General features: G+C 41.7%; 1 protein-coding gene across 1 annotated transcript in view; it reads right to left on the bottom strand.

Moving 5' to 3' along the window:
• The window catches only part of zranb3 (zinc finger, RAN-binding domain containing 3), a 117066-nt gene that overhangs the window by 64437 nt on the left and 26276 nt on the right, over window positions 1-26353 (bottom strand). Inside the window, exons 6-13 of the mRNA XM_063466374.1 lie at window positions 26132-26217; window positions 23494-23665; window positions 16713-16847; window positions 9544-9663; window positions 4071-4190; window positions 3447-3626; window positions 2595-2768; window positions 363-828 (exon numbers count right to left, since the gene is read on the bottom strand). Of these exons, the coding sequence (XP_063322444.1) occupies window positions 363-828; window positions 2595-2768; window positions 3447-3626; window positions 4071-4190; window positions 9544-9663; window positions 16713-16847; window positions 23494-23665; window positions 26132-26217 (1453 nt within the window). The remainder of the gene's footprint in view (window positions 1-362; window positions 829-2594; window positions 2769-3446; window positions 3627-4070; window positions 4191-9543; window positions 9664-16712; window positions 16848-23493; window positions 23666-26131; window positions 26218-26353) is intronic.

Raw genomic sequence — 26353 nt, 5'->3', positions numbered from 1 at the left:
TCTCGCATCTCCATCTGGTGAAATCTGTAATGCTGTTCAAAAGTATTATGTCAACAGACTGCCACGATTGATATTGACAGGAAGGAAAATAAAGCAATGAATGGATTTCAGCTTCAGGTGCTTCATTTTAGACAAGAGATGATGGAAGCGCGTGCGTTTCCTTAATAAAATTCAGTTTGATTTGCAATCAGGTTTGTGAATTTAATTAAAAACAAAAATAAACAACAGCAAAAATAAAGAAAAAGAAGGAGAAGAAGAAGAAGAGGGACACACAGGCAGACGCAAACAGCAGGTTGGGGGTGGGATTGGTGGGAGGAGGGGGGGGATCGGATAATTGGATATTATTTGTTCCTTACTCTTACCTGAGCTGACAGCAGAGGTAGAGCGCGGGCACTCACACATCTCGCAGTACGGCAACAGGCTGCTGTTGGAGTAGGTGCAGGCCCCGCAATTCCACACGGATGCAGGATCAGGCTCAGACAGCTGAGACATTAGGGAGACCGCGCTGGCAGGGCTGCCTGCGCTGATCCCCCCCGCAGACGACCTCCGCTTCCCCCCAAATCGAGACGTGGGGCTCCGGTTGGGCTGCGGTGTTCGCAGCCTTTTCAGCTGGGGCGAGAAATCCCGATCGGGCGTTTTGGAGGTTTGGGAGCATGACTCCTCGTTCCCCTCCTCGCTGTTTTCTAAGTATACCCGGATGCCAGCTGGCGTGGCAGCCATCTCTGAGGAGACGGAGGGACTTTCTTCATCTTCTGTTCTCTTCCTCTTCGTCTTGCCAGCTTGCGGGGAGAAGAAGGAACGGATGTCGTGCTGCTTTTCTTTCTCAAACTAAAGCAAAAAATATAAAATAAATAATGAATAAAAATACAAGCTCAAGTTGTTTTTTTGTCTCCGTAGCACCCAATTTTCAATCCACCTGTAAAGTGACAAAGCATCCCTGAATCAAATCCTCCTTTTGTTTTCACCATCAAAGGCAGTCATTTGCATACAGCAACACCATGGTAACACGTAACGATGATCAGAAACCCCATTTAATTCTTTACACATCAGTAATGTAAAAATACAATGCTACAAATACAAAATGTTCTAATGTTGATCACAAATTTTGTGCAGCTCTTTCAGTTTTTCATAATTCATAAATCCATCACACTATGAAGTGTCTTCATTTTTCGTCTCGAGTCATCACAGTCATTAAATAATGATCCTAACAGTGCCATGTGTCTCTCCTTAAAAAAACAAGCGTTACACATTTTACCAATTTGGCTGCGACATTAAAACCACTGACAAGTGAAATTGAAACATTCTAAGATGTGACACAACACCCTGTTTCCACCAACTGGAGCAGATTTTAGTCGCCAACAGTCAGAGAGGAGCGCAGAGCTAACAGCTAAGGACATAAATGCTGGTAATGAGCGGACGACCTTACAAATGAACAACAAAGAGCAGCAAATATCTGCTCATAATGTGATTTTTCCAGAGACTGTTCCTCCGAATGTTTCACAATAAAAGAAGAAAAAGAAGGGGAAGGGTTTCTGATGTGAAACTGAGACAGAAAGTGTGAGCGGCAGATAACAAAAGAACCTCCTCTCTGGACTTACTGGTTCATGTTTGCAAGATATTCCAGTATGAAATGGCCTTAAATGGTAAACTTGTTCAGCCTCTGACTGAAAAATTAAATTAATTTGAACTTTTTTTTTTTAACTTTAAGGGATACAATCTTTACACCCCACACACTACTTGACTAGGCGTGAGCGTAGCTGGAGCTGGATTCGTGGCAGCTGGATTCCCCAGTGGCCGTGGCCTATTTCAGAAGGATTACGGACCTTGTCGCACTGCAAACACTTTTCAGGACCTTGACAAAGAGTTCAAGGTGCTGACTTGGCCTCTAGATCTGAATGTGGTGGATGTCTCTGTGAGGATGTCCCCATCTCGCAACATGCAGGACTTTACGGATCTGCTGCTTAATGTCTGGGCTCCAGAGGACAAAGGTCAAAGGTCTCCGGGAGTCTGCACTTTAAAAGCTCAGAGTTCGTGTGGCAGTGAAAGCCTACATAATATTCAAGGTGTAGTTTCAATGTTGTGGCTGATCAGTAGTCTGAAACGTTTCCACATCTGTGTGCACGCTTTTGTTTTCTTTTACATTCGTACAATAATCACAGTAAACATGAAAATCTGCGCCCAGGACGCATTCGTCCAATTCTTCTGACTACACACAAAGTTTAACAGCTTTCTACACTCAGTTTTAAATGACAATGCCGCAACAAGAACTCCTTATGCAGCGATTTATTTACCGCCACCCGGACCACAGCTCTCGAGCTCCCAAGGTCCTCGTGCAGATTTATTTATGATGGCAACGAGAAAAAGCAACTTTCTTTTCTCATATATCACATTATGCTTTGTTATGGAGCTACAGAGCCAGTGGTGGCATAGAGAAATGAGGAACAAACCAAACAGTAAGTGTGATGACTTTATATGAAATTAGACTCATTTATTATGAAAGCTCCTGTGGCTTTATACTCGATGGCTCCGCATGTCAGAGCTAATTTAAAGAGAGAAAGAAATAGATGTCTGATGAAGATTTCCTGCTGACTCACATGAGTAAAGAAGACGTCGGTTTTGGCATTTCCTGTGCTTCCCTCCAGCGGCAGCACCATCTCACTTGGCGTCCACGCGTTGGCAAAGTTGAGGAATTCCCATTTGTCCTTGTCGCCCTCGTCGGCCTTCAGATATTCCTTTCTTCCATTTAGAGTGCTGCCAGTCACCTTTTCCTGAAACACAAGGAACCTTCTGTTGTACCTTCACTTCACACTTAGCTCCACAAATTTATGAACAGTGACACGTTTTTTGGTTGGTTTTTTGGTTTTTTACAGTTTTGCTTCTTTACACCACAAGAATTCATTTTAAACAAAACAATAAGAAACTCAAGTGAACAGTTTAAGGAAAAGGGATTTTCTCTTGGTTGGATGTCGTAAAGGAGTTTTCCCTTTAATCATGGAAAAGATCCTGCGATCACTCACCACTGTTGTCCTATGTTGACAAACCTACTTGCGTGAGGTCTTAAATCTATTACGGTTGTGCACAAAGGCAAAACTGTAACAACTGGTCACTGAAAATGTGGTAAGTAAATATTTTTCAGAGCAAAAATCACATTTAAATTTATTCACAACTTCGTTTGTGATGATCAGTTTGGAAGCCATGATGTGTAATCGGAATTTGGAGACAGAAACATCCTGTCCAGGAAGAGAAACTTCTGGATTACTCTTAAAACTTATCGCGTAGCAATATGCAAATGTTAGTATTGCTTCCATTAAAAACACTGAAGAGCCTAATCAGTACAAGAGAAGTAAGGGTGATGTATCATTCAAATTTAATATGACATCAGTGAAATCATAAGCAGCTTTGCATAAATTTCTCCAACTTTGCTGCCATAATGTCACCCACAGTACCTTCCTGTTGAGCATGGACCACATGACGGTGTCAAAGGTGCCCTTGGCAATGAGATAATGCACGTTGACGGAGGACGTCTGCCCAATGCGGTGGGCACGATCTTCAGCCTGCTTGACATGACCGGGGTTCCAGTAGAGCTCGGCAAACACCACGTGGCTGGCAGCGGTGAAGGTCAAACCCTGGAGAGGACACACACAAACACACACGCTACATATCTGTTTCAGAGTACCCAGTACAACCACCTCAAAAATGGAACAATCCAGTCCAATTGAATGAAATTTAATTTGTTGAAATTCATTTTAATAGCAGAATATTATCAGCTAATTGATATGTAAGTGCTTCAAGCACCCACTTCTTTTGATTGGAATGCATAACATTTCTGTACATATTTGGTCACTCAGAATAATTGAGGTCAATGAGTTTATTATTAAGACTAGAACATGTTTCCACCATTCATTTCTCTATGATATTATGATTCACAACAACCAGTACAAACCATAATTACCTCTAATATGCAAAACTGAGTCTATTTAGCTGATTTTCCAATTCACTGCAGGGTGTTTTATTTTCTTTATTATGATCAGGCATAGCCTGCATAGCCTGCTGGATAAGTATGCAAGTACCTGTCCAGCTGCCTGGATGCTGAGGATGGCCACTCGGGTTTCTGGGTCACTCTGGAATCTGTGGACCAACTGGATTCGCTCTGATGACGGTACGCTGCCGTCGATTCGGATATAACCAGCCTGTCAGGGTGGAGTCGAGACAACGCAGCTTTTGATTTTCAAAGGAAAATTTAGATCACTAAAAGTGGCAGTTGAGCAATGTAAAATAATATAATAACACTTGATAGCTTTAAGGCAATAATCTTTCTAACCAGGAGACACAGCTCCAATCTCCAGCTGATGCACATAGTTATTGTCACAAAGCTAAAAAAAAAAGAAAAGAAAAAAGTTATCTGCTCAGGACAAAGTGCTGCATAAAGTTTCCAACCAGCAAGTAAACAAAGGGAAAAGGGAGAATATATTTCCTTCAAGAGAGACTAGAGCAACTAACAGAAGAGTCTGTCTAAATAAGCTCAACTTTAAGGTGTGTGAGTCATGCTGTGTTTATATTTGGCATGTTAAAATGTGCGATTCCTGTACAACAAGAGGTCAGCGCCACTAAATCAGGTAAAGATCAACATCTGTCTGAAGTTTGTTAACATTAATGTTAACCTTCAGAAGCTACTGGTCATATCTGACCACGGTTAAAGCCAGTCTGTTGACTAGAGCAAGAGCTGTTAAATCTGTGTTAATCTCCAGCAGCAATTTAAGCTGAAAAATAAAGCCAGTTTGAAAGTACTGCAATTCTTCAAAAGTCCAGTTTAAGCAGGCTCAGAAAAAGAGTTAACCCCAAAAAGAGTCACAAGTTAAAATGACCAACTGTACAGGAAAAATGAGCCTTTTTAGAGAACGGTACAAAAACAGGGGTTAGAAGTAGTAAATACTACACATAAGAACAGTTAGGAAGACCTCTTTATGTTTCGTGTGTGTGAAAGAAATGAATATCAAAGACGTATCAAGATATCAGTATTTCTTTAAAAATCATTTAGCGATCGGGCTTAATCATTTAAGCCTGCTTTTCGGAAGCCACAATTAGCACCCATTTGAATCTTGTTTCAAAGCTAACGGGATGGTGACAGCCAAAACGCAAAACTAAAGGCTTTAAATCAGCAGAACAAACACCAATGGATGCCAACATGTTGGCAACAATCACCTTTTGTACATAGTCTATGCTTATTATCCAGCACTCGTACCTCTATTCTTTAGCAAAAGAATCGGGCCAAAAACAGGATGAGATATGTGTTGTGTGGTTGTTGAAGAGAAATAAAGCTTCAAACTGAGAGGAATGGTATTGTCTGTCTGTAAAAAGGTGGTGCAGATTGGTGCTGGAACATTAAAGGAGTGTAGCACTTCATTAACCTGTATTCTAGGTTCCTGCAGACATTTCAATAAGAGAAATGTGAATGGATACACCATCAAAGACATCAGCAGGGGAGCTGCAATGAATTAAATAAAACGAGAACGCCGCTAATAACACAATATTTGGTAGCATAATGAAACACCAAACAAAGGGAGCGGGCGGCTGCCATGTTTATTAAACCTGAACTCGACCTTCACCGAGCCGCTGATGTGCTGCGGTGACCTCACTCTTTTGATTTGGGGCCATTTGTCCCGCGGAGCTGCGCGGTGGCCGACAGTAGGATAGCGTGTTCGCACTGTGGCGCTCCCGCGTGTGAATGTAACTGTAACTACATGAATATGAAGGAGAACCGCGCTGAGAAAGAACACACAGGTCTGTTTGACTTTTCCTGAAAAAATAAAGGTCAAATAAATGTGCTCACGGAGAACTAGCAGGGATAAACAATATCTCAAGGCCACAAAACTGAGTTGTTTATTAGCTGGTGGGGAAAAAAAAAAACATTGATGATAAAAACTTCCAACCAGTTCGACACCAGGTGAAGAATGAGAGCGTGTGGTGCAGAAAAAACAGTGACAACACTGTAATTGGAGCACAGTCGCTTGTCCCTGCCAAGCTTCTCATCACAGTGCGTTGCTTGTCGTTCCTTTTTTAGCTCATTTCTGTTAATTAGTGAGTGCGAATGCACCACGGAGTGAGCGTCTCAAGGAGGAATGTGCTATCACACGTTGTACCGCTACATTACATTCAGCCGACACCTCCCCGACCTCAGTGACACACGCACGCACGCGCGAGCGCACATCCGCAAACACACATTTGAACTCTTTCACAGGTTGCCGGCGCCGAGCTAAGAGATATCGTTTGCTTGTGATGACTTGAGAAGAAGTTGTGGAAGTAAAGTTTACTTTCTACGAAAGCAAAAGAAGAGTTTCCTTCAAGAATGTGGACGGCTCGAAGCGTCTCAGTGTATAAACTAATTTGTTAATCATCCAAACGATGCGGCTAAACATACCTTATAAGATGCAGATTCATATAATTCACGACTAACCTCTACTGTAAGTAAAAGCCCAACTGGCACAGCTCAGAGCTTAGTACCCTGTCGAAGGAAATCACAGCCATGAGAAGGATTTGACTTATAAACACAGCGGGACTATGGATGAAGGAATAAAACTTAAGCATGGGGCCAATTACCTCTGGTAAGCCAGGAAGTGAAAGTGAAATATGAATACAATCTACACATTTAGTACTTTCACGTTACACTTAATAAGCAACTGAGGTGTCTGCGGCCGGGGAAAAAAGTCAAAATCTTGAATGGAAATGACAGGAATGAGCATTTGTGCCAAAATGAAATATCAAGAATATAAAAACGGTGCTTTCACTTTTGCAAAGTGGCTCATGCGCTAAAATCACAGAAATTCGAGCTTGTTTTAAACTACTCAGAGCAACCAGATTGAAGCTTTTAGGAGCAGAAAGCCTCAGCAAACAGAAACCTTCCTGACTGACTGGTAGTGGCTGACAGAAAAAGTATTGTGGAAAGGTCGTGATGTTAGGCTGAAAGCTGGATTTTACTGATATACGTTTTCCTGGTTTGCCTGTAATAATGCACAGACAGCAATGCAGAAAGAAGCCTGCTAGTAGAACATGAAATGAAACCTATCAGTGACTGTTAAAGACACTTATACACAGAACCTGCTGCTTCGGACCCATGATCCTGATTTCCAGACCCTCTCTTATTCTTGGACTCCACTAGAGCAGCTTTGCATGAATAACAGTTCAAAATAATCCTCATTGTTCTTACAGTGGATCTGTAGCTGCTTTCTTTTTACTGGCTCCTTGTCACAAACAGAATGTTTAAACAGCAGGTGGGTGGGGCTTCTGTCCCTAGAGCCCCTTTCTGAGATCATACAGTTCAAAGATGGAAAAAAACTGTTTGAAGCAGAGCATTTTAGAAAGCCTGAAGACAAACAGCTAACAGGGATTCCTTTGACATATGCTGACCTCATCACTTCAGCTGAGGTCAGCATATTCGAAAAGGCTTTACACAGCGAGCGTACTGCAAAAATATAACATTCAATTCAGAATTTTTTGGATGTAAATTTGTCATTTAAGGTGTATACAAAAAAACATGTCCTAAAAAAACCCAGAGCTGCTCACGATGTTTTTAAACATACTGGATTTTCTGGATTCTGGGTTCACCCAGTTTTTCGGGAGAAGTCAGAAGCAGGGTGAATTTCATGGTTTGATCCAGGTCACGACTGATCACGACTGCTTTCGTACATATTTTGGGATGTCGGTGAGACAATCTGAACTCTGGTTGGGAACACATCTGAGGAGGCAGAGAAATCATTTTAGAGAGCCAGCTGACCCCGAGCAGAGTCTCGCTGTGTGTCTGATTTCCATATCATTGTAAATTTAGTGCCGGTGTGCGTTTTGAGCTATGAGCGGACTTTCTGCCAAATGCAGTGGTCTGATTGCCCAGATTACATATCCACATCCAAAAAAATCAAACTTTGATCTGACAAAATAAACGCCCAAAATTTGTCCTGCGAAAATACGCGGTTGGTGTGAACGGCTGCATTAAGGATTAGTCTGAAAAATATTTTAATGTATGAAGTATTGGTAAAACTTTTACACGTCCGGTGTGTAAAGGCTTTACACAGAACACAGAAAATGTAGCGGCTCCACAAGCTACCCTTTAGTTTTCAGTTTAATCCCATTCCTTTAATTCAGTGATTCAGTTACTTGGAATTTGAGAATCTCTTAATTCCTGAGCTATAAAAGAAGAGAAATATGCAGGGGCAGTGTTTCAGGGCATTATGGAATAGTCCCCTACACATTACATGACATCTGTCTGGTCACTGCATTTAAAGATGGACAGATTATAAAAACAACCCACTATATGTTTAAGTCATGGTTCTAGCCTAACTATATGTACATACATTTTCCTTTTGAACTTAATTTCAGATGTAAATGATCATTTTAGAGCCAGTTGATTAAATACAGGTTCTTTTTTTCCCTGATATGTGTTGATGGCAGGGGGGCATACGAGAAAATATGTCAGCTGTACTTCCTGATCCTTCTCTCTATCATTTATGGAAAATAGGTGCAAACCTGCCAACGAAGTGTCTTATACAGCAGTAGTCTGGTGCAGCACATAATGAATTATGTTTAGCAAGCCAAAGTGAAAAAAAATGGTGCTCAAAAGAGGAAGGGGGAAAAAAGAGCAGGATGAGCATGCTGTCGGGACGTGAGCAATGCTCTCCTCAAAGAGTGAGTAGTTTGTGTTCATGTTTTTGTCAAGGATTGAAACACTGTTACCACTTTTATATTGAGAATGTGCACTCATACTGTAATATGTGTGGAATCTATGTAGGAGCTGGTCTACTGGAAATGACTGCTGCATTTTGGCTGATTTGAAGACGGTCTGAGTTGGTAGCATAACCTAAATAAATGTGCCTGTTTCCCCAACCTCTGGCTTTAGTGGCTTTCCAAGGTGCTGGAACGATGCTATTGATATTATTAATTCATTGCTATATGTTACTAATTTTCACGTGTGTATATGTGTGTGGTGAGGGTGAGGATGTGGGGAGTGGGAGATGCTTGCTTGGGTACAATGGGCCATGTATATATATATATGTATATATATATATATGTATATATATATATATGTATATATATATGTATGTATATATATATGTACATACATGTATGTTACATTGTAGGATGTTAATATGGGCATGCTGCCCTGTGCACAGGCTGTGTCAGAAACTACATGCTAATATACTCCTGACTGTGCTGAGTATATACCCAATAGCATGTGAGGTGCATACTGCTTCCTGGGAAATATTAGAGTATGGCTGGGGAGTTCGAGTGGAGGCCTGAGTGGGTCAGTGAGTTTGGAGCTAGCGTGTGAGATACGGAACAGACTGTTCTGTATGGAGATTTCCAGGAGAAGCAGCAGCGTACTACAAAATTAATTAAACTTGAACCTGAGCTAGCAGCTTTTAGAATTTCAAATAATTCACACACCTCTCGCCAGTGTTGCTACACATCCTACAGGCACCACCACAGCCGTTGCTTACTGCCGCTTTAACACATTTTAGAAGCTCCAGTTGCCCGCAGAGTGCCCGAGGTTACCTTGGCCTCGATGACGGCCTCGGTGCAGGCCTGCAGCATGGTGAGGTGGTGGGCGAACACCAGGAACTTCAGCTGCTCTGCCTCCAGCATCATCTTAATGTAGTCCTTCACAGCTCCCGCCTGGCCACACACACACACACACACACACACACACAAAAATAGACACAGATGAAAGAGAGCTACTGAATCCATCACTTCACCAGTCGACCACACACAGAGGAAGCGGCGAGATCAGTGAAGAAGTCAATTAATCACCGCGGCATCCTTTCCGTGTGATCGATTCTCTATTGAATGCCAGGGATCCAGACTTTAAAAGGAAAGAGCACACAGAGCGACTGGGGCGCATTTGTCAGCTCGGAGATAGCAAGAGTCAAATCAATAACTCACAACTTGGCTTATGCTTGGTGTATTTTTGGATTTTCTATTTTTTAATTTCGATGACAATAACAAACAAGCAAAACTCACCTTTTCATACATGAACAGACAGGATTTACAAAAAAATAATAAAATAAAGACCTTTTATGTCACATGTTGCCAAAACTGATCTCACCAGCTGATATTGGCCTATCACTGGTATATATATCATACACTATGTGCAGATATTAATGGTGTCATTTAGACAAAGTCAGATGATGAAGCAGCAATACTAACGGGTAGGGCTGCCACGATTAGTCGACTAGTCACAATTATGTCGACTATCAAAATCGTCGATGACTAATTTAATAGTCGACGCGTCATTTGAAGCTTTGTAAGATCCCAAAAGACGCAGGAATAAGTAGTAGGATTTAAGAGTGTAATAACGGACTGAAACAGAAGATGGCAGCACTGCATGTACAAGGATGCCAGCTGCCGTTAAACCCCGAAGAAGAAGAAGCAGTATCTGGTAGCTGTGTCCAAATGCAGGAACCGCATCCTCCTGTGCCCGCATTTGTAGGCCGATTACGTTACAGCGACACGACGAAGCCTGTCCAAATTAGAAGACTCAGACAAATGCGGCCAACAAAAGCGCCCTTCATTTCCCGAGATTTGAAGGATGGGTCGGGTGTATCCTTCGTGGCCCAACCTATCCCAGAATTCATAGCGCAGCCCTGCTCAGTTTCCAACAATGGCGGCAGCTAGTTAGTTTTAATATTACTCTTATTATTCTTTCTGGGTCACAAAATAAACGTTTAACATATTTTCAGGTGAGAATGTAGCTGTGTAAACCTCAAATATCTGCTCAGTTTATCAAGACACCACATATTTTCAAAAGCGCTCTGACGTTTTCGGAGACGTCTGTTACCCACCAACTCGATAACTAGCCGGGGTTCAATGGTCACTAGAGCCGTTGAGAACACCGGACTCCCAGCAAATCGTTTTCAAACCCACCGCTGTCTTTCGTTACTCAGGTTAAACATGATATATAAGTCACTTAGATAACTTAAAAATGTTATTGTTTGGCTTTTTTCAGTGTTTTATTTGTTCCTGAGTAAATCGGTTTGGCTGAGATTAAAGTTACAGTTTTTACACAGCTAATAAACGTCAAGCAGACAACTGATTATCAGAAGTGTGAGATGCTCGAGAATATACTCCGGTGTCCTGTTATATTTTAGATAGCAAGGAGCAGACGGCTGAGTTTATTAAACTCCACCGAAACAATCTGCAAATGTCATTAAAATTTGATAAACTATCATCTTGTCTTTATTTTTAGTTAGCACATACCTTAATCACTTAAAGCTAATGATAGTTCTATAAGAGCAGATGCTGCTGGTGCAATAAGCTGTACGTTTTACGTCCAATGGATGCATGATCTGATTAGTCGACTAATCGCAAAAATAATTGGTGACTAGTCGACTATCAAAATAATCGTTTGTGGCAGCACTACTAACGGGTCTATAAACTGACAGTTTGAACTTTTATCGCCAGTTTTATTGAGGTCATAGCACTTTATTATTATCGCATTATTATTTCCTAATAATGTAACTATCATCACGTATTTGACTGGGCTGATATTTTAGGAGATCTTATATGTGAACACATTCAGGACTTGCAAACACTCCTAAAAAGAATTATTACCTGTGAAAAGTGACAGCTGCAGCCTGGAATTAATGCAGGATATAAAAGTTTTCTTACTGAAACTATTCCATTCTCAAGTTTTTGCTCATTTTACTTTTTGCATAACCACATTTTTTTTCCTCCTTCATGTCGGGCTTTTGATTTATGAAGTCAAATGGTAACAATGCTTAACCCCCCCTAAAAACATCACAGTCCAAGTTTAATGCACTTTTGTTTGTTTTCAGCTAAAGCCTCTGACCTTGATTGACGGTGTGAGTCTAACAACCTAAAAAGGAAGCGGCACAGTGAGGTAACTGTAGCCTGCAGGTATCTGTATCTATCATTTCACCGTGCGCTGGTGCCCAGCGATCACACTGTGATGGCTGTGGCCTGCTCCCCGCTACCTTCTGCAAGAGCTGTACGAGCGTGTCATTGAGCATCCGCAATCGGCTCATTTCAGAGCCCCGGGCCATAAAGCAGCCAAGAATAGCACCAACTAGTGAGAAATCCTGAGGTTTGAGTTGAGTCAAACAGAGCCCTTACTAGACGGTTTTTGGAGACAGGCCCTTTCTCTGTGGTGTGAAGCCCACCCTATAATCTCCGCACCTCCTGCAAGCTGACAACCTCTGCAGCCATCACACACCTGATGCTCTGGTGGGAGAACCTCTGCTTCGCCTTGCTGATAATTAGCCGATGCGCCTGATAATGAATCTCTCCGCCAGGCCTGCCCGACCCTGTTCTGATCTGGGGGGTCCTCATTACTGACGGCTCGGCTTCGCCGTCTTCCTTCCGCTGAGTTTAATTAGTGCACAAACTTCTCGGCTGTCTGAAGCGGCCCGTTAGCTTGCTTTAAAGTCCAGCATCAGAGCTGTCCTCTCTGGGTAATTGGGAGCAGATGCTTGGCGGGTAAAGCAACAAAAATACCCCAAAGGCGTTTGGCAGCTTCGTCGCCAGGCGGACTGGCAGGCAGGCAGGGGCCGTGATGCTTGTCAGAGTGACATAGATGTGTGAATCTATCATACCGTTCCACCCCTCTCGATGATCCAAAAAAAGAATAAAGCAAGCTTTCTCTTTTTTTTTCTCTTTCTCGGAAGTAGAGAAAGTGTGTCCGACTCTGTGAACCAGTAGCAGAGGAAATGAGACTAGGCCGGCAGTATCGGCTTTGAGGTGGGAGAGCGGGTCGGTGCGGGTGGGGGCTTTGTAATGAAAGGAGGTCCAGTGTTAGGCTAAACTGAGCAGAAATCCAATCAGCAAACAACACCAAGCGCAAAAGAGATCCAAGCTTGGAGGCAGGCTGAGCGGGTAGCGTGTCGATGATTGCGTTCAGTGGTTATCTCCGCTCTTCGTTAACCTCGGGGCCACAATCCTCATGGCTGAGGGCGCTGGGCTAATTGAGAGGAATGCCAGCCCTCGAACATGGCAGATGATTGGAGAGGGATACTATATCTGGTGGAACTGTTTGCTCAGCTACAAATATAAGAGACTAGGGAACTGCCTGTTCTCTTAGTAAGAGGCTAGAAGCGGAACAGAGGTTGAAAGCTATATTAGTGTAAAAATGCTTCCACTGACGAACAGGAAATGTTAGATTCTCAATACTAGTTGCTCTGACCCCCCTCCCCCGCCGGCCTTCCTTAGACTAAATGCCACCTTCCCATATTGCTCTCATTAAAAAGAAAAAAAGAAGTCACTTCAGAGAGCCGACCGAGTTTCCATAGCAACAACATCACAGAGATGCTATTTTAGTGCGGTGTGTAACTTTGATATAAGGGGTAATCATGCCAGGCTGGACGCAACAAAATAATACCTCAGTTATAACTCCCTACTTTGTCTAAGTGCTTTCACTGGCAACCATTAGGTTCTGTTACCATGGCAATGATTTTCCCATGAGATCTCACTGAGTGGTTGGCCAAGCGCTCTGAGAATGATGCTGTGCCATCAATTCACCATTTCCTGAAATAGGAAAATTAATAAAAAAAACAACATCATCGAGCTAATTTTTAAGCTATCTGGGTGATATAATGTATAGCTCTGGGTTTGTTGCTTGCGAGATATTTGAAGGTTAATGTGAACAACAATGTATTTTCCTATTTTCAGTTATAGCCATATATTGTTACAATGGTAAATACTCACAATAAGCGAAGCATCAAATTATGAAGCAAGCTTGTGTTCAAGAAATACCCTGTTTTGCAGTTTTTTCCTACTCTTACATCTGTATGATGTCTCTGAGAACAGATACACCACGGCCATTGTCAGGACAGAAGCCCCACCCACCAGCTGCACATAACTTATTTTTATGAGGTGTGGCAGAGGAAAGTCACCTTAAAGATAAGGGGAAGGTAGACAACTCTACACTAGGGAAAACAATTGAAACAGTTATTGATTTCAATTCAATCTCATTCAGTTTAATTTAATTAAATTAATTATTTATATAGCATCAAGTCACCTCAAGGCGCTTTATATTATAAGATAAAGACCCAGCAATAATACAGAGAAAACCCCAACAATCTGATGAGCAAGTAGTTGGCAAAAGTGGGAAGGAAAAACTCCCTTTTAAACAGGAAGTATCTCTGGTAGAACCAGGCTCAGGGAGGGCCAGCCACCTGCCACAACCTGTTGGGGGTGAGAGGAGGGAGGCAGGACAAGAAACAGCGACTGTCACCCTGTCCACCACCACTGCAAACAAGAAGGGGCTCAGAGCCAATCACAGATGAAATCCCACACCTGGTTATGAAGTACAGTATAGATATAAATAGGGATTTGCGGTTATGAATACTTTCTTACAGACTATTATCTAATGACGCCTATCTATATTCCCACCTGCCACAACCTTGCAGTCTCCTATCTCTTTAAATTCGCACCTTCTGCATAAGATGTAGTCCACCTGTGTGCACCTTCCTCCACTCTTATATTTTACCTTCGACCCTCTCACAAAATCCACGACATCTGGCTTTCTGCATTTCTCTCCTTAACACCAAATCTACCAAACATCTCACCTCTGTTCCCTTCACCTCCATGTCCACTGAAGCCCACTACGATCACCACTCTCTCCACCTGTGACCACTCTCTACCACTTCATCCGACCTACTCCACGATTCCAATTTCTCTTCTGACATCCAACCTGTGGGGCACGTGTAATGTAACCCCTTCGATCTACAACTTCAAACTCATAATCCTGTTGTTCACATACTCTTCCTTCAAGATTATTTCTGACACAAACCTTCCCGTGTACCTGGGTTTGGGACAGCCAATAGGAATAAAGTGTCTTGTTCTACTTCCTATAAACTGGTATCGTGATTATCTAAAAAATTCAGCATCAGCTGAGTCTAGTTTTTCTAGCAGTAGAAATCAGTAACAATATAATATATTTAAAATGATAGTAATTTCAAATACTTTACATTATTTTAGTGTTTTCTGTTCATTACTGTTCAAATGAAAAATTAAGCCTCAGTGATGAACTCCCAATAGACATTATTTCCAGGTCTAGCATCATACAGAATAGACAGACATGTTAGCAGTATTAATGTTCTCTTTCCTAAATGTCAAAGCGGTCTTTAAACTTTTCCTAAACTGTCAGCTCTTTCAGACAAGAACAAGAATGATCGATTTAACCACATTTTCTTGATACTGATTTAGACAGATTTTCCTGTTTTTCTCAAATCACATTCAGTGTGCTTCCCTTCTATGTTCTGAAACTTGAACCACAGTGTTAAATAAATGTATGAATGCTTAGCGGTCATATTGAAACCAAGGCTGTGTTTTCAGGGTAGTGTGACCACTAGAGCAGGGCTAGTGGTCACAACAGCAAACGCTGGAAATAGACTTGCACCAGCGGAAGACTGAGTGCATTAAGTATTTCCCCCCTTCCTGATTTCTTAGGTTTTTCCACATTTTTCACACGTGAATGTTTTAGATTATGAAACAAATTGTAATATTAGACAAAGATGACCAGAATAAATGCATTTATCAGGTGGAAAAAAAACAATCCTCCCCTTGTTAAATCATGAATTAACTACAGACTTTGATTTCACAAGCTACACTCAGGCCTGATTATTGCCAGACCTGTTGTATCAACAATTTCAATTCATACTGCACCAAACAACAGTCAGTAAAGACCCTACAATAATACAGAAAAAACAATAACATGACCCCCTATCACAGGGGTGTCCAAACTCAGGCCTCAAAGGCCTCAAGGTCCTGCAGGTTTTAGATGTGTCCTTGATCCATCACAGCTTATTTAAATGGCTAAATGACCTCCTCAGCATGTCTTGAAGTTCTCCAGAGGCCTGGTAATGAACTAATCATCTGATTCAGGTGTGTTGTCCCAGGGTGAGATCTAAAACCTGCAGGACACTGGCACTTGAGGCCTGCAGTTGCCTACCCCTGCTCTGTTAGGTTAATATGTGTAGAAGGACTTCAAACAAATAACATTAAAAACAGCAAAAGTTTAAAAAAATGATTTGCATAATGAAATCTCATTGGCTTTGATTTTAACTACTAGTCTTAAAACACCTAAAAACATGAAATACTTTTCAAAGACTTTATTTTTTAATTAAAATTTAACTTTTTAGGACTTTTAAAAAACCTTGAATAATATTACACTGCGGGAAAATTTGTTCTCGGCCCTCTCTGAGCCAATACCTATAATTCTAATATTCAGAAAGCTCTTTTCTTCATAGTAACACCACAGAACAACACAAAAGCAGAAGAACTGCTGGATATCCGTCATCCAGTTGGATGATCTCACTCATAACTTATTCTGTGTATATGCAAGGCCACGATAGGTTAGATAGTTTTATTGATTAAAAATGCTAAATAATTAACAAAACCAGCTGGAGAGGTAATATTTAAAATCCATTAGTCAAACAACAGGTTATAGCGTCTCTGATGGGGACTATTTTCGGACTGTGGTGCATTTGTGAGAATGGATGGTGTGTGTGGGATTGATAAACTACAGTATCTGTGTTCATGGTAATGAAGTAACATGCCACCAGAGCAACAGTGTTGCTCATTGATCATTTGGACAACAATGCGGCCCTATGGGGCTTTGAATACCCCACACAATAGAAAAATCCCCTGCTTCATCTTTCAAAGGTATTCCTGTATGTAAGATATAACAGCAGCTGGTCTTCCTTTACCTTGGCGATGGCTGTTTGCTTGTACATCTGCGTGACCAGGCCCATGACTTCAGTGAAGGGGTTGTCCATCGCAGCAGCCCCCGACCCCAGGCTCTTCATCAGCCTCTCCCACTCGGCGAAGCTAGCCGAGGCCTCCTGCAAAGCAAGAAGAGGGCAAAGACAGTGAGGCTGCGTCCTTTACTTCTTCACCCACCCTTTTCTCGCTCTTGTTCTCTCTACTGTTTTTGAGATATAAAGGGCAAAACAATTAATAGTGCTGCTGGGTGTCCTACTTTTCGTGGAAGAAAAAGAAAGAAAGAGGGAGAAAAGAAAAAAAAATGCCAGAGATAGAGAGCGAGAGAGATGGAGAATTCCCAAGGATGCCACCCCCTCCGACTGGGCTGCTGTGTTAGGTGGGTCACGAGCATCTCCCAATTATAGCCGCCTTGTGACAAGTCGGGGTCGAAGATGGAGAAGCAGCCCGGCCGGTACAATAAATCAAAGACGCCTCGCGTACTCTCAAGGTGATTGGCGAGAAGTATTTAAGGCGGGAGAGGAGAGTGGGAGAGGATCGCAGTGGGAAAGGCTGCCAGCGAAGAGCAGCATATGCTGCCTCCCCACTCATAAACAAGACACATAGAGAAGCTCTGCATTTGTTGCCGACATGTAGGTTAGCCTTGTTTATCATAAAAACGCCACTCAGGAACAGCATTTTTTTCTTTTTTAAGACTTTCTAGTACAAGACAAGATAATTATATAGAAATCGGGCATGAAAAGTAGCACGGGGAAAGTTTGAGTCAATCCTTCTGCAATAAATTCGGCGTGGAAATAGTTATCAAGCTCCTTGGCTTTTTGAACCTCCAAACTGCTAACTTTGAATTACTTTGTGATTAGAGCTTATTTTGGGCCTCTTGTTCATCACCTCGCTGTCTTAATTCAAGCTGCAACGTCTGACAGCAGTGAATGTGTAAAAAAATTCAGCAGCAACAAACACTTTCTTAAAGCGCTGCATATCAAATGATGCAAAACTGTGAACCATATGGCAGAGCGATGGAAGGTGGAGGTGGGCTGCGCCTGATTAAGCACATACATACACATAATGGTGAGGTGGGTCAAAGAGGGGAAGGGGGGGAGAAAGGAAGGGGTGTGAGAACTGGAGAGAAACCCTATTAATGCGCGCACAGGCTTCTTCGGGAAGCAAGTTTCACGACTGCATTTCCCGCACTGTGTTTTCTGGACTCCTTACATGAAAGCTTTGCACCATTTAGTGAAATAATTAGCATTTCAGTGGCTTCGAAACCTCGTCAAAGTCAAGGACGGCTGAATGAATAAATAGTATCGTATTGCTGGAGCACAAAGCTGCGCTTCCTTCATGTTTTTCGCCTTCAGATATTTCACTCAGAAGCACCTGCATAAACACAGTTGGAGCCGTGCTTTTTTTCCTAATTAAAAACTGTACATTCGGGCATTTCTTTATAATGTGCTAAAGAAAAAAAACCCTGAGTGGCTAAGCACTCCACCCTCGATGATATTCACCAGACTAACACTGACTAAAGGCCAAGGCTGAAAATGTAAAGGGCAGGTGGGGCATAAAAAGTGTCTGGCTGTGGAAGATAAAAGCCATCATTAGGGAGTAAAATGAGATAGGAGGAATGAACTGGTGAGTGCTCCTGGTATACAGATACAGTACAGTATATATTGTCAGTTAGCAAAATGAGGCTTCAAAAAGACAGTTTGTTTAGAGGGAAAATAATGTCCACTCGGTCTTTTATGTTTTATATTGTTCACATTTTCCTGCCTGTGGGAGGCAAAATGGATGTGGATTCGGGTGACTGGCCGTTTCACACTTCCTTTTCTCATCTCTGAAACCAGTCCATTTAGCTGTGAAGATGAAATGCCTTTCTTCTTAGCAGAAATCTGTTAAAAAAAACAAAAAACTTGCAGATTCGTCTCACGAACAAAAATAAAGGCAAAAACTGCAAAGCAGAACAACTCGTGCTCTTTTGTTTTCCCACCAAAGAAAAATGATCTCCGAGGTCATTTTCTCTGAGGATATTATGCATCTTGTTTCAGCCCAATGCAGATGAGAGAGAGCAACTCCAACACATGACACGAATCTTTCCAACATGTGGCTTAATTGGTGGCTCTATGTAAAAAAATAATAATAATAAATAAAAAATAGAAAAACACCCACCAACCATATTTAGCCCCCAATTAGTGTCCCCTAACATTTAGGGAGAATAGGGGTAAAAATCCTAGATCATCACTTTTTAAGAAACTCATTGTTGTGTCATTCCTGCGATGGCTCAGTGAGTAATTAGCACAGAAAAAGCTCCTGCAGCATTTTCCACTCCTGCTAATACGATTCCAAAAAAGTTGGGACGCTGTATCTGCAATATGTGCCCATAAAAACAGAATGCAATGACTTCCAAAACATTTGAAGCTTATATATAAATAAAAATAATGCAGATATTTTATATCAAATGTTAAAAAAATTAGATTTCTTTTTGAAGAAGAAGAAAAGATGTTTTCTTGTTAGTGTTTAATACACGGTTTCAGCTGTTTGTCATCTCAAGATGTGTCAAATGTTTCCACCTTGAAGGTGGTACAGGTCTGAATAGCCATTATATATTGGCCAATTGTGTATATACATATATATACACACACAATCAGGCATTACATTATGAAGCGTCTAATAGTGTGTTGGCCTGGCCCCATCGATGCTTGGACTTCAATAGACCCCTGAAGGTGAGCTGTGGAATCTGCACCAAAATGTTAGCAAACAGATCTTTTAAGTCCGGTAAGTTGCGAGGTCGGACCTTCAAGGATCAGACTTGTTTGTCCAGCATATCCCATGGATTCTCAATTGGATTGAGATCAGAGAATTTGGAGGTGAAGTACACCCCTCAAACTCATTGTTGCGTTCCTATAACCATTCATGAACCAGTTTTGCTCTGTGGCAGGGCCCATTATCCTGCTGAAAGAGGCCACAGTCACCAAGGAGTACTGTTTCCACGAAAGGGTGTACGTGGTCTGAAATAATGCTTAGGTAGGTGCTACGTGGCTCAGGGGGCGATCGTGGCTCAGGAGTTGGCAGTTTGGCTTGTAATTGGAAGGTTGCCGGTTCGAGCCCCGGCTCCGACAGTCTGGGTCGTTGTGTCCTTGGGCAAGACACTTCACACTACACTACTGGTGGTGGTCAGAGGGCCCGGTGGCGCCAGTGTCCGGCAGCCTCGCCTCTGTCAGTGCGCCCCAGGGCGGCTGTGGCTACAATGTAGCTTGCCATCACCAGTGTGTGAATGTGTGTGTGAATGGGTGGATGACTGAGTGCGTAAAGCGCTTTGGGGTCCTTAGGGACTAGTAAAGCGCTATACAAATACAGGCCATTTACGTGTCAAAGTAACATCCACGTGAATGGCAGGACCCAAGGTTTCTTTGGGTAGCTTATTCCCATTGTGCATTCTGCTTCCGGGTGTTCCTCAGGTAAGCGAAGCACCCGAACACCCAAGTGATGTAAAAGATAGTGTGATTCATCAGACCTTCCATTGGTCCATGGTGTAGTTCTGATGCTCATATGAACATTGTTGGGGGTTTTGGTTTTAACAAATGGTTAAGGGGTTATGCAGCCACACATGCAACAAACTGTGATGCTCTGTGTATTCTCACACTTTTCTATCAGAACCAGCGTTACATTTTTCTGATGGATCCAACCACACAGGCCAGCCTTTGGTCCTCACCCCACATGCATCAATGAGCCTAGGCCCCATGACCCTGTCACTGGTTCATCACCGTTCCTTCCTTGGAGCACTTTTGATAGATACTGACCACTGCAGACTGGAAACACCCCCCAAAAGCTGCAGTTTTTGAGAACTAGCCATCTACCCATCACAGTTTGGCCCAAATCCTTACGGTTGCCCATCTTTCCTGCTTCTAACACTCCCTAATATGTCCCACCCACGAATGGGTGCCATGATGAAGAGATTATCAGTTATTCATTTCACCTGTCAGTGGTCATAATCTTATCCCTGCTCAGTATATATCATTTAGTGTTTAATAGTGATGGTCATATGAAAGTGTATCTGACATCAAGGAGGATCACATGGCTTCTCTCTTTTTTAACCAAAGGGGTATACTGTACTATAGAACATGATTGATGGGTTAGCACGCTATGTTAAGCTGCAGATCAAGTTCTCAGTAATTTCTCAAAAAACTTATTCTGAACACAGAACTGTCTGTAGTAGGTTATGTTCACAGCTTTGATTTAAATCATCTGGAAGCAACAGACTTTAACCGACTTTTTTATTTACAGTAAGCTCTAAGTGCTATATATATTATCTGCTGCAGGAATACATTTTATACATGGAACCTCATGAGCCATACTGTACTGATAAAACCAAATGAATCCCAGCTGTAAAGTTGAAGCAGTGCAAACTGTGCGTCACATTTTCACTGGAATTTGTATGGATCCAGTTGGTCATGCAGAAATGTTTTTATGTTTGATCCTCATCCTGCTAAGTCTCCTCTACCCTGCTCAAACTGCAGCTAATAGAGGTCAGATTAGAAAACGGATCGTTATGATCTTGAGGCTATTTATTGCCAAAAATTTCCAATCAAACACTGTTTTTCACTTTGATCTGGCAACAAGTCTTCTTCGTTAGGTTATGGGGGAGAGTCACACTTGAAACACTGAGTAATATTTAATGTTGAAATGTGTCTAGCTTTAGAAAGTTTCTAATGTGCTGATGTGATGTTAGAAATAAACAGCAGCACCGAGAGCACATCGAGCAATAATGTAACATATTTATTTTACTGATGATACACGATGAACATTAATTGACAAAACAAAAACATTCTGCAGCTCTTGTGCATCTTAATATAAAGTCTCTGACTCTGACGGGAGTAGGTGGTGCTCACTGCATGAATAACCGACCTACACACACACTGAAGCAGAAAGCCTGGCCTAACAGAGGAAGCTGATAAACATCATGATGATGTCATTTACTTGGGTTTAGGTTTTGTTGAGTATCTAAAATGGAAGTGTGAAGTTGGTAGTGATGTAATGCAATGTTTACGGACAGTGGTGCTAACAAAAAGACAGGAGGCTGAGCTGGAAGCGGCAGAGTTGAAGATGTTAGGTTTTGGAGTACATCAGAGGGACAGCTCAGTATGAGCATTTTGGAGACAAACTAGAGGGACAAGGCTGAGATTGTCTGGACATGTTGCAGAGGAGGGACAGTGGATATAAAACTACCAGGCAGGAGGAAGAGAGGGGCGTATGCAGAGGGTTTGGTTAACAGAGGACAATAGCAGGGATAGGATGATATGGAGGCAGACGATCTGCTTTGGCAAGCCCTAAAGGGAGAAGGCAAGAGAAGAAGACGAAGAAGCTTCAACATCTGATATGTTGTTTTTGTGTTATTTCCAAATAAATACAGATTTTAGATGGATTTCAAATCAGTTGATTATACTTTCATTTTATACAGCCTTCCAGCTTTTCTGAAAACAAACTGAATGATAGAAAATGTAACAAAAGCCTCTCAGTGGATGTTTCTGAGTGTGTGCTGCTGTGGGTGCTTCCAGTTGGAAACTAACTACTGGTAATCCTTGACATCAGTGACCTATGCATAGAGCAGAGGAGACACACTAACTTGCGCACAAGCCGGGCCAAAGCCATATTGGCATTCACGTGTACATTCACATGGATCCAGTGCGGCGTGGGAGGCAGAAACCGCAACTACAACTTTGGGGAAGCTAAAAGAGATGCAAACACCTACACACAAAACATGACATTTACTCTACAAATACCCTGGTATCTTCTATATGATGGAGGAAAAATAGCAAGCACACAGAGACCTCACTGCTAAGCTTAGGCTAACAGAGAGTTATTTAATCTTAAAGGAGTAACAGGCATTTTTCTCTGAGAAAGAAATAACCAGGTGACTGAACCAAGTGCAGCAGCACAGCTCCTCACAGTGAGGCCAAAGGAGACTGATTAACTGAGGAACTGTGCTTAATTATTAGTTAATCTGTTCATTGTTTGCCTATAAAATGTCAGGAAATTGCACAAAGTGACCTCATCTACATGCTGGTTTTGTAAAACCATAAACTTGCAAATATTCCGTTTGCTATAACAAACACATGCGAAAATATTTGTTTTTATTCATCAGAAATCTCTCACACTTTTTTCAGAGGTTTTCTCACATGACCCTCTTCGAGTTGGATTCGCCAAACTCGCTTCTGCTCTGCCGATTGTGGGCGAGTTTTATACAAAAGGTAACAAGCAGACCTTGACACCGCAGAGCTCTGAAAACAGGACTGATTTAGCTTTGTCAGTAGCTGAAAGAATTAGATAACGTGAATGGAGCTGCCAGCGACGTGTTGCTGCGTGGTTACAGAAACAAAGACATAATGTTTGACATAAATTTATATTCTAAAAAACGTCCTTAAAAAGCAACGAGGTCCACGGCTCAGACGGGAGATGTCAAGACTTGCACTGAGCGTTCCAATGACTCAGAGAGGTGTTGAGAATTTTGAGAAGTTGTCACAATAGATCAATTAAATCAGAACATTTAAAATAAATAATAACTCAAATTATATTTAAAAATCTAAGTTTAAAAAATCTGAAAACTGTCCGACTTAACAGGCACTTTTTTTCCTTTTATCTTACCAAATAGAATGCACAGATTAATATCAGCTGACCAAAAAACCAGTTCATGATTCATCTGTAGTCCAAATATGCTACAGAAACTACACAAATACATATTACTTGTCTTCACATGTGACGTGCGTCACCCACGTCTACCTTTGCAGCTTCCTTGGGCAGGTCAAAGGGGATACGTTGGCGGATTTTGGGGGGCAGCTGACTGAGCACATCAGCTTTTAGACGACGGATCATGATCTGACTCAGCCGCTGGTGCAGCTCCTCCAAGTTGGACGCCCCGCGACAGTCCCACTGCCTGCGAGGCCCAAAATACCTGTGAGAGAATAAATAAGTGATGAAGTTGTGCCTGCTTACTTTTTATACACACACCTCTAACTGAGATGCATTTCCCAAGAAACCACACTTATTTACTTGCAGCAGTGCCTTGAAGGAATAGTTAAACACATTTAAACATTCCCACCTGGGAGCTGCCCAGCACTAGAACAGCCTTCCATCGTTTACTGTTAAGCAGCTCTGTTGGAGCAGTTGGGGAATCTTTTTTTTTGTCTTTTTGCTTAAGGGCACTTTGCAAAGCAGGAAACTATTTTGCCTAATGGCCACAGCAGCAGGTTTATTCCAAAACTCACGGGCAACTTTCACAATTCATCAGCCAAATGGACTTTTAGAATAGAACTGGCCCCCCACACAAAGGCTGGTTATCTGCCATATTGGCTGGAAGTGTGGACAAACTTAACAAGGCACTGCCAAAATTGGCTGTTTCACACTTCTCTGTTTAAAGCTGTAATTGGTGTAGGATGGGAAACTAACTCATTCTTTCTAAAATAATGTTTCCCCCTTGTGTGCAGATTTGAACCAGCATCTCTCCAGCTGTAGTGCTGTTTTTCCTTTCACCTCTGCTGCTGCTGTTTCCCACAGCAACCTCAACTTTATGAAAGAAGCAAGAAGGGAAGATTGCACTCAGATGGCACCGCCTTGCGCTCCTCTGAGTGTGTGTGAGAGAGTGCGTACGTGTGACTTAGAAAGGCATTCCCCAGCCACACCAAGCGCTCTTAAACACAAAGCATTATCTTTAATGGCGCCAAGCCATTCCCTGACCGAGCTGCTGACTTTGATGGACATCCAAAACAATGCATTTGATGTGTTTGTTCACACATGTAACCAATCATCACTGGAAACTGGCAGCCAGTTGGCATTTAGCGCTTGGCTTCAGTTGCGGTCTGGCTTTGACAACAAACCATCAACTCAGCAGCACCACCAATCCAGGTTCAGGTATAGGCCGGCTTATCCCAGCAGACACAATTAAATGGTAGGTGAGAAGGACTGAAACTGTGCTAATTCCACAGAACTGCAGATAAACAGTGAATGAGTACACTTCAATCTGGTGATACTGGACTTAAATGCAGGCACAGTAAGACAGGTTCAAAAGGTACGGATTCAATAACATTTGATTTGTCTCAATCAATTTTCATCAATGTACAGTTACCACCTTAAATGAGTTGTATGCCTCCACCATCAATCAGGTTGCACTTCATATCTACGCCTGTCCAAACTAAATAAAGCAAAGACTTCGATTTAAGGAATTTAATTAAAGATTTTTTAAAGATTAGCAGCACAAATTCAGTTTCTGGTTTCTGACCCAACATAAAACGTGCTCACAATCTTCCCTTCTGTTCCTGAATAATAGTGTTGAATAATGGCCAAAGAAATGGTAGCCCTGAATATTACAAATTCACTGTGCACGTGGTTTAAATAGCACTTCACTATGCTATGTGTGTGAAATTTCATGACAGGCCACAAACAATGGTTAAAAAGGACACAGAGACTTTTATGACAAAGTGAGAAAAGGACACAGAGACTTTTATGACAAAGTGAGAAAAGGACACAGAGACTTTTATGACCACCGATCTCCAAAACCTGATCAGCTCATCCTGTCTGAGTAAACGTCAAATTTGAAATATCCTTTTAAGGAGCTGCAGAGAGATCAAGACCCAAAACCCTGTACCTGAATATTTTTTAATTTTTCTGTTGTACATATGTTTTCAGATACACCACACAACCTCAATTCTACAAAAGGTTAGAGATATGCTAAACCAACACCTGTGTGTCTCATTTTCACTGTGTGGTATGGAAGATGTGGGAGTTCTACTTAAATTGAACATAAATATAGCTTTCAGCGTCGCTAACGCTTCTATCCCTAGCTGTTGAGGCATAAAAATGTGCACGATAACATGCAGACTAATACTAGGTTAAAATAAGCAAATCAATATGACAATAATGCTTCCCAATTTCAATATTAAAATTGTTGTGGAGTATATGTTGTGAAGATAAGGCTAAGAGCCAGAACACTTTTAGCTTAGCCTAGCATAAAACAAACAAACAAACAAAAAAAACAAAACAATAGGTAGCTATTTTCTCTCTCTCTCACACACACACACACACACACACTTTTTTTTCCTTCCCAGTAATACAACAACTCAGAATTTTCACATATTTTTTTGTGCTTCAGTACTTCTACTTTTAACTGTTCCACACTGTGTCAGGCTATCTGTTTACTCTAGCTTCTTGTCTTTATGCTTGGCTAAGCTAACACTCTCCTAGCTCTAGGTACTATTAATATCATGTTCTTGGGTAATACTCTGGACAATATAAACAAAGTGCATCTGAATAACAAAAATGCTGACATAACACACAAATACAGTTATATAAAATGTAAACTAGCATTGCAGTTCATGTTAATAGGAACAACAATAAAATATGCAGAAATTTAGAAAAATGTCACCTGTAATGGGCATTGCAGTATTTCTTGGCATAGTCAGTCCAGGTTCCGAACCTCTTGGGATAAAGGGCGTCAATTTGCATGAATAGCTGTAAAATACACAGACAGGTAAGGAGCCTTAACTACAATTTTTAATAAAACCATGGATTAATTCATAGAAATATCCATGAGAGTGTTTATGTCTGTAGGGGGGAAAGAGACAGAGAACTGAAACAAACTGAAGAG

This window comes from Pelmatolapia mariae, linkage group LG23, assembly GCF_036321145.2.
Source record: "Pelmatolapia mariae isolate MD_Pm_ZW linkage group LG23, Pm_UMD_F_2, whole genome shotgun sequence".
NCBI classification, from domain to species: Eukaryota; Metazoa; Chordata; class Actinopteri; order Cichliformes; family Cichlidae; genus Pelmatolapia; species Pelmatolapia mariae.
The sequence above is the reverse complement of the archived record's forward strand: the minus strand, read 5'-3'. Positions and strand labels throughout refer to the sequence as shown.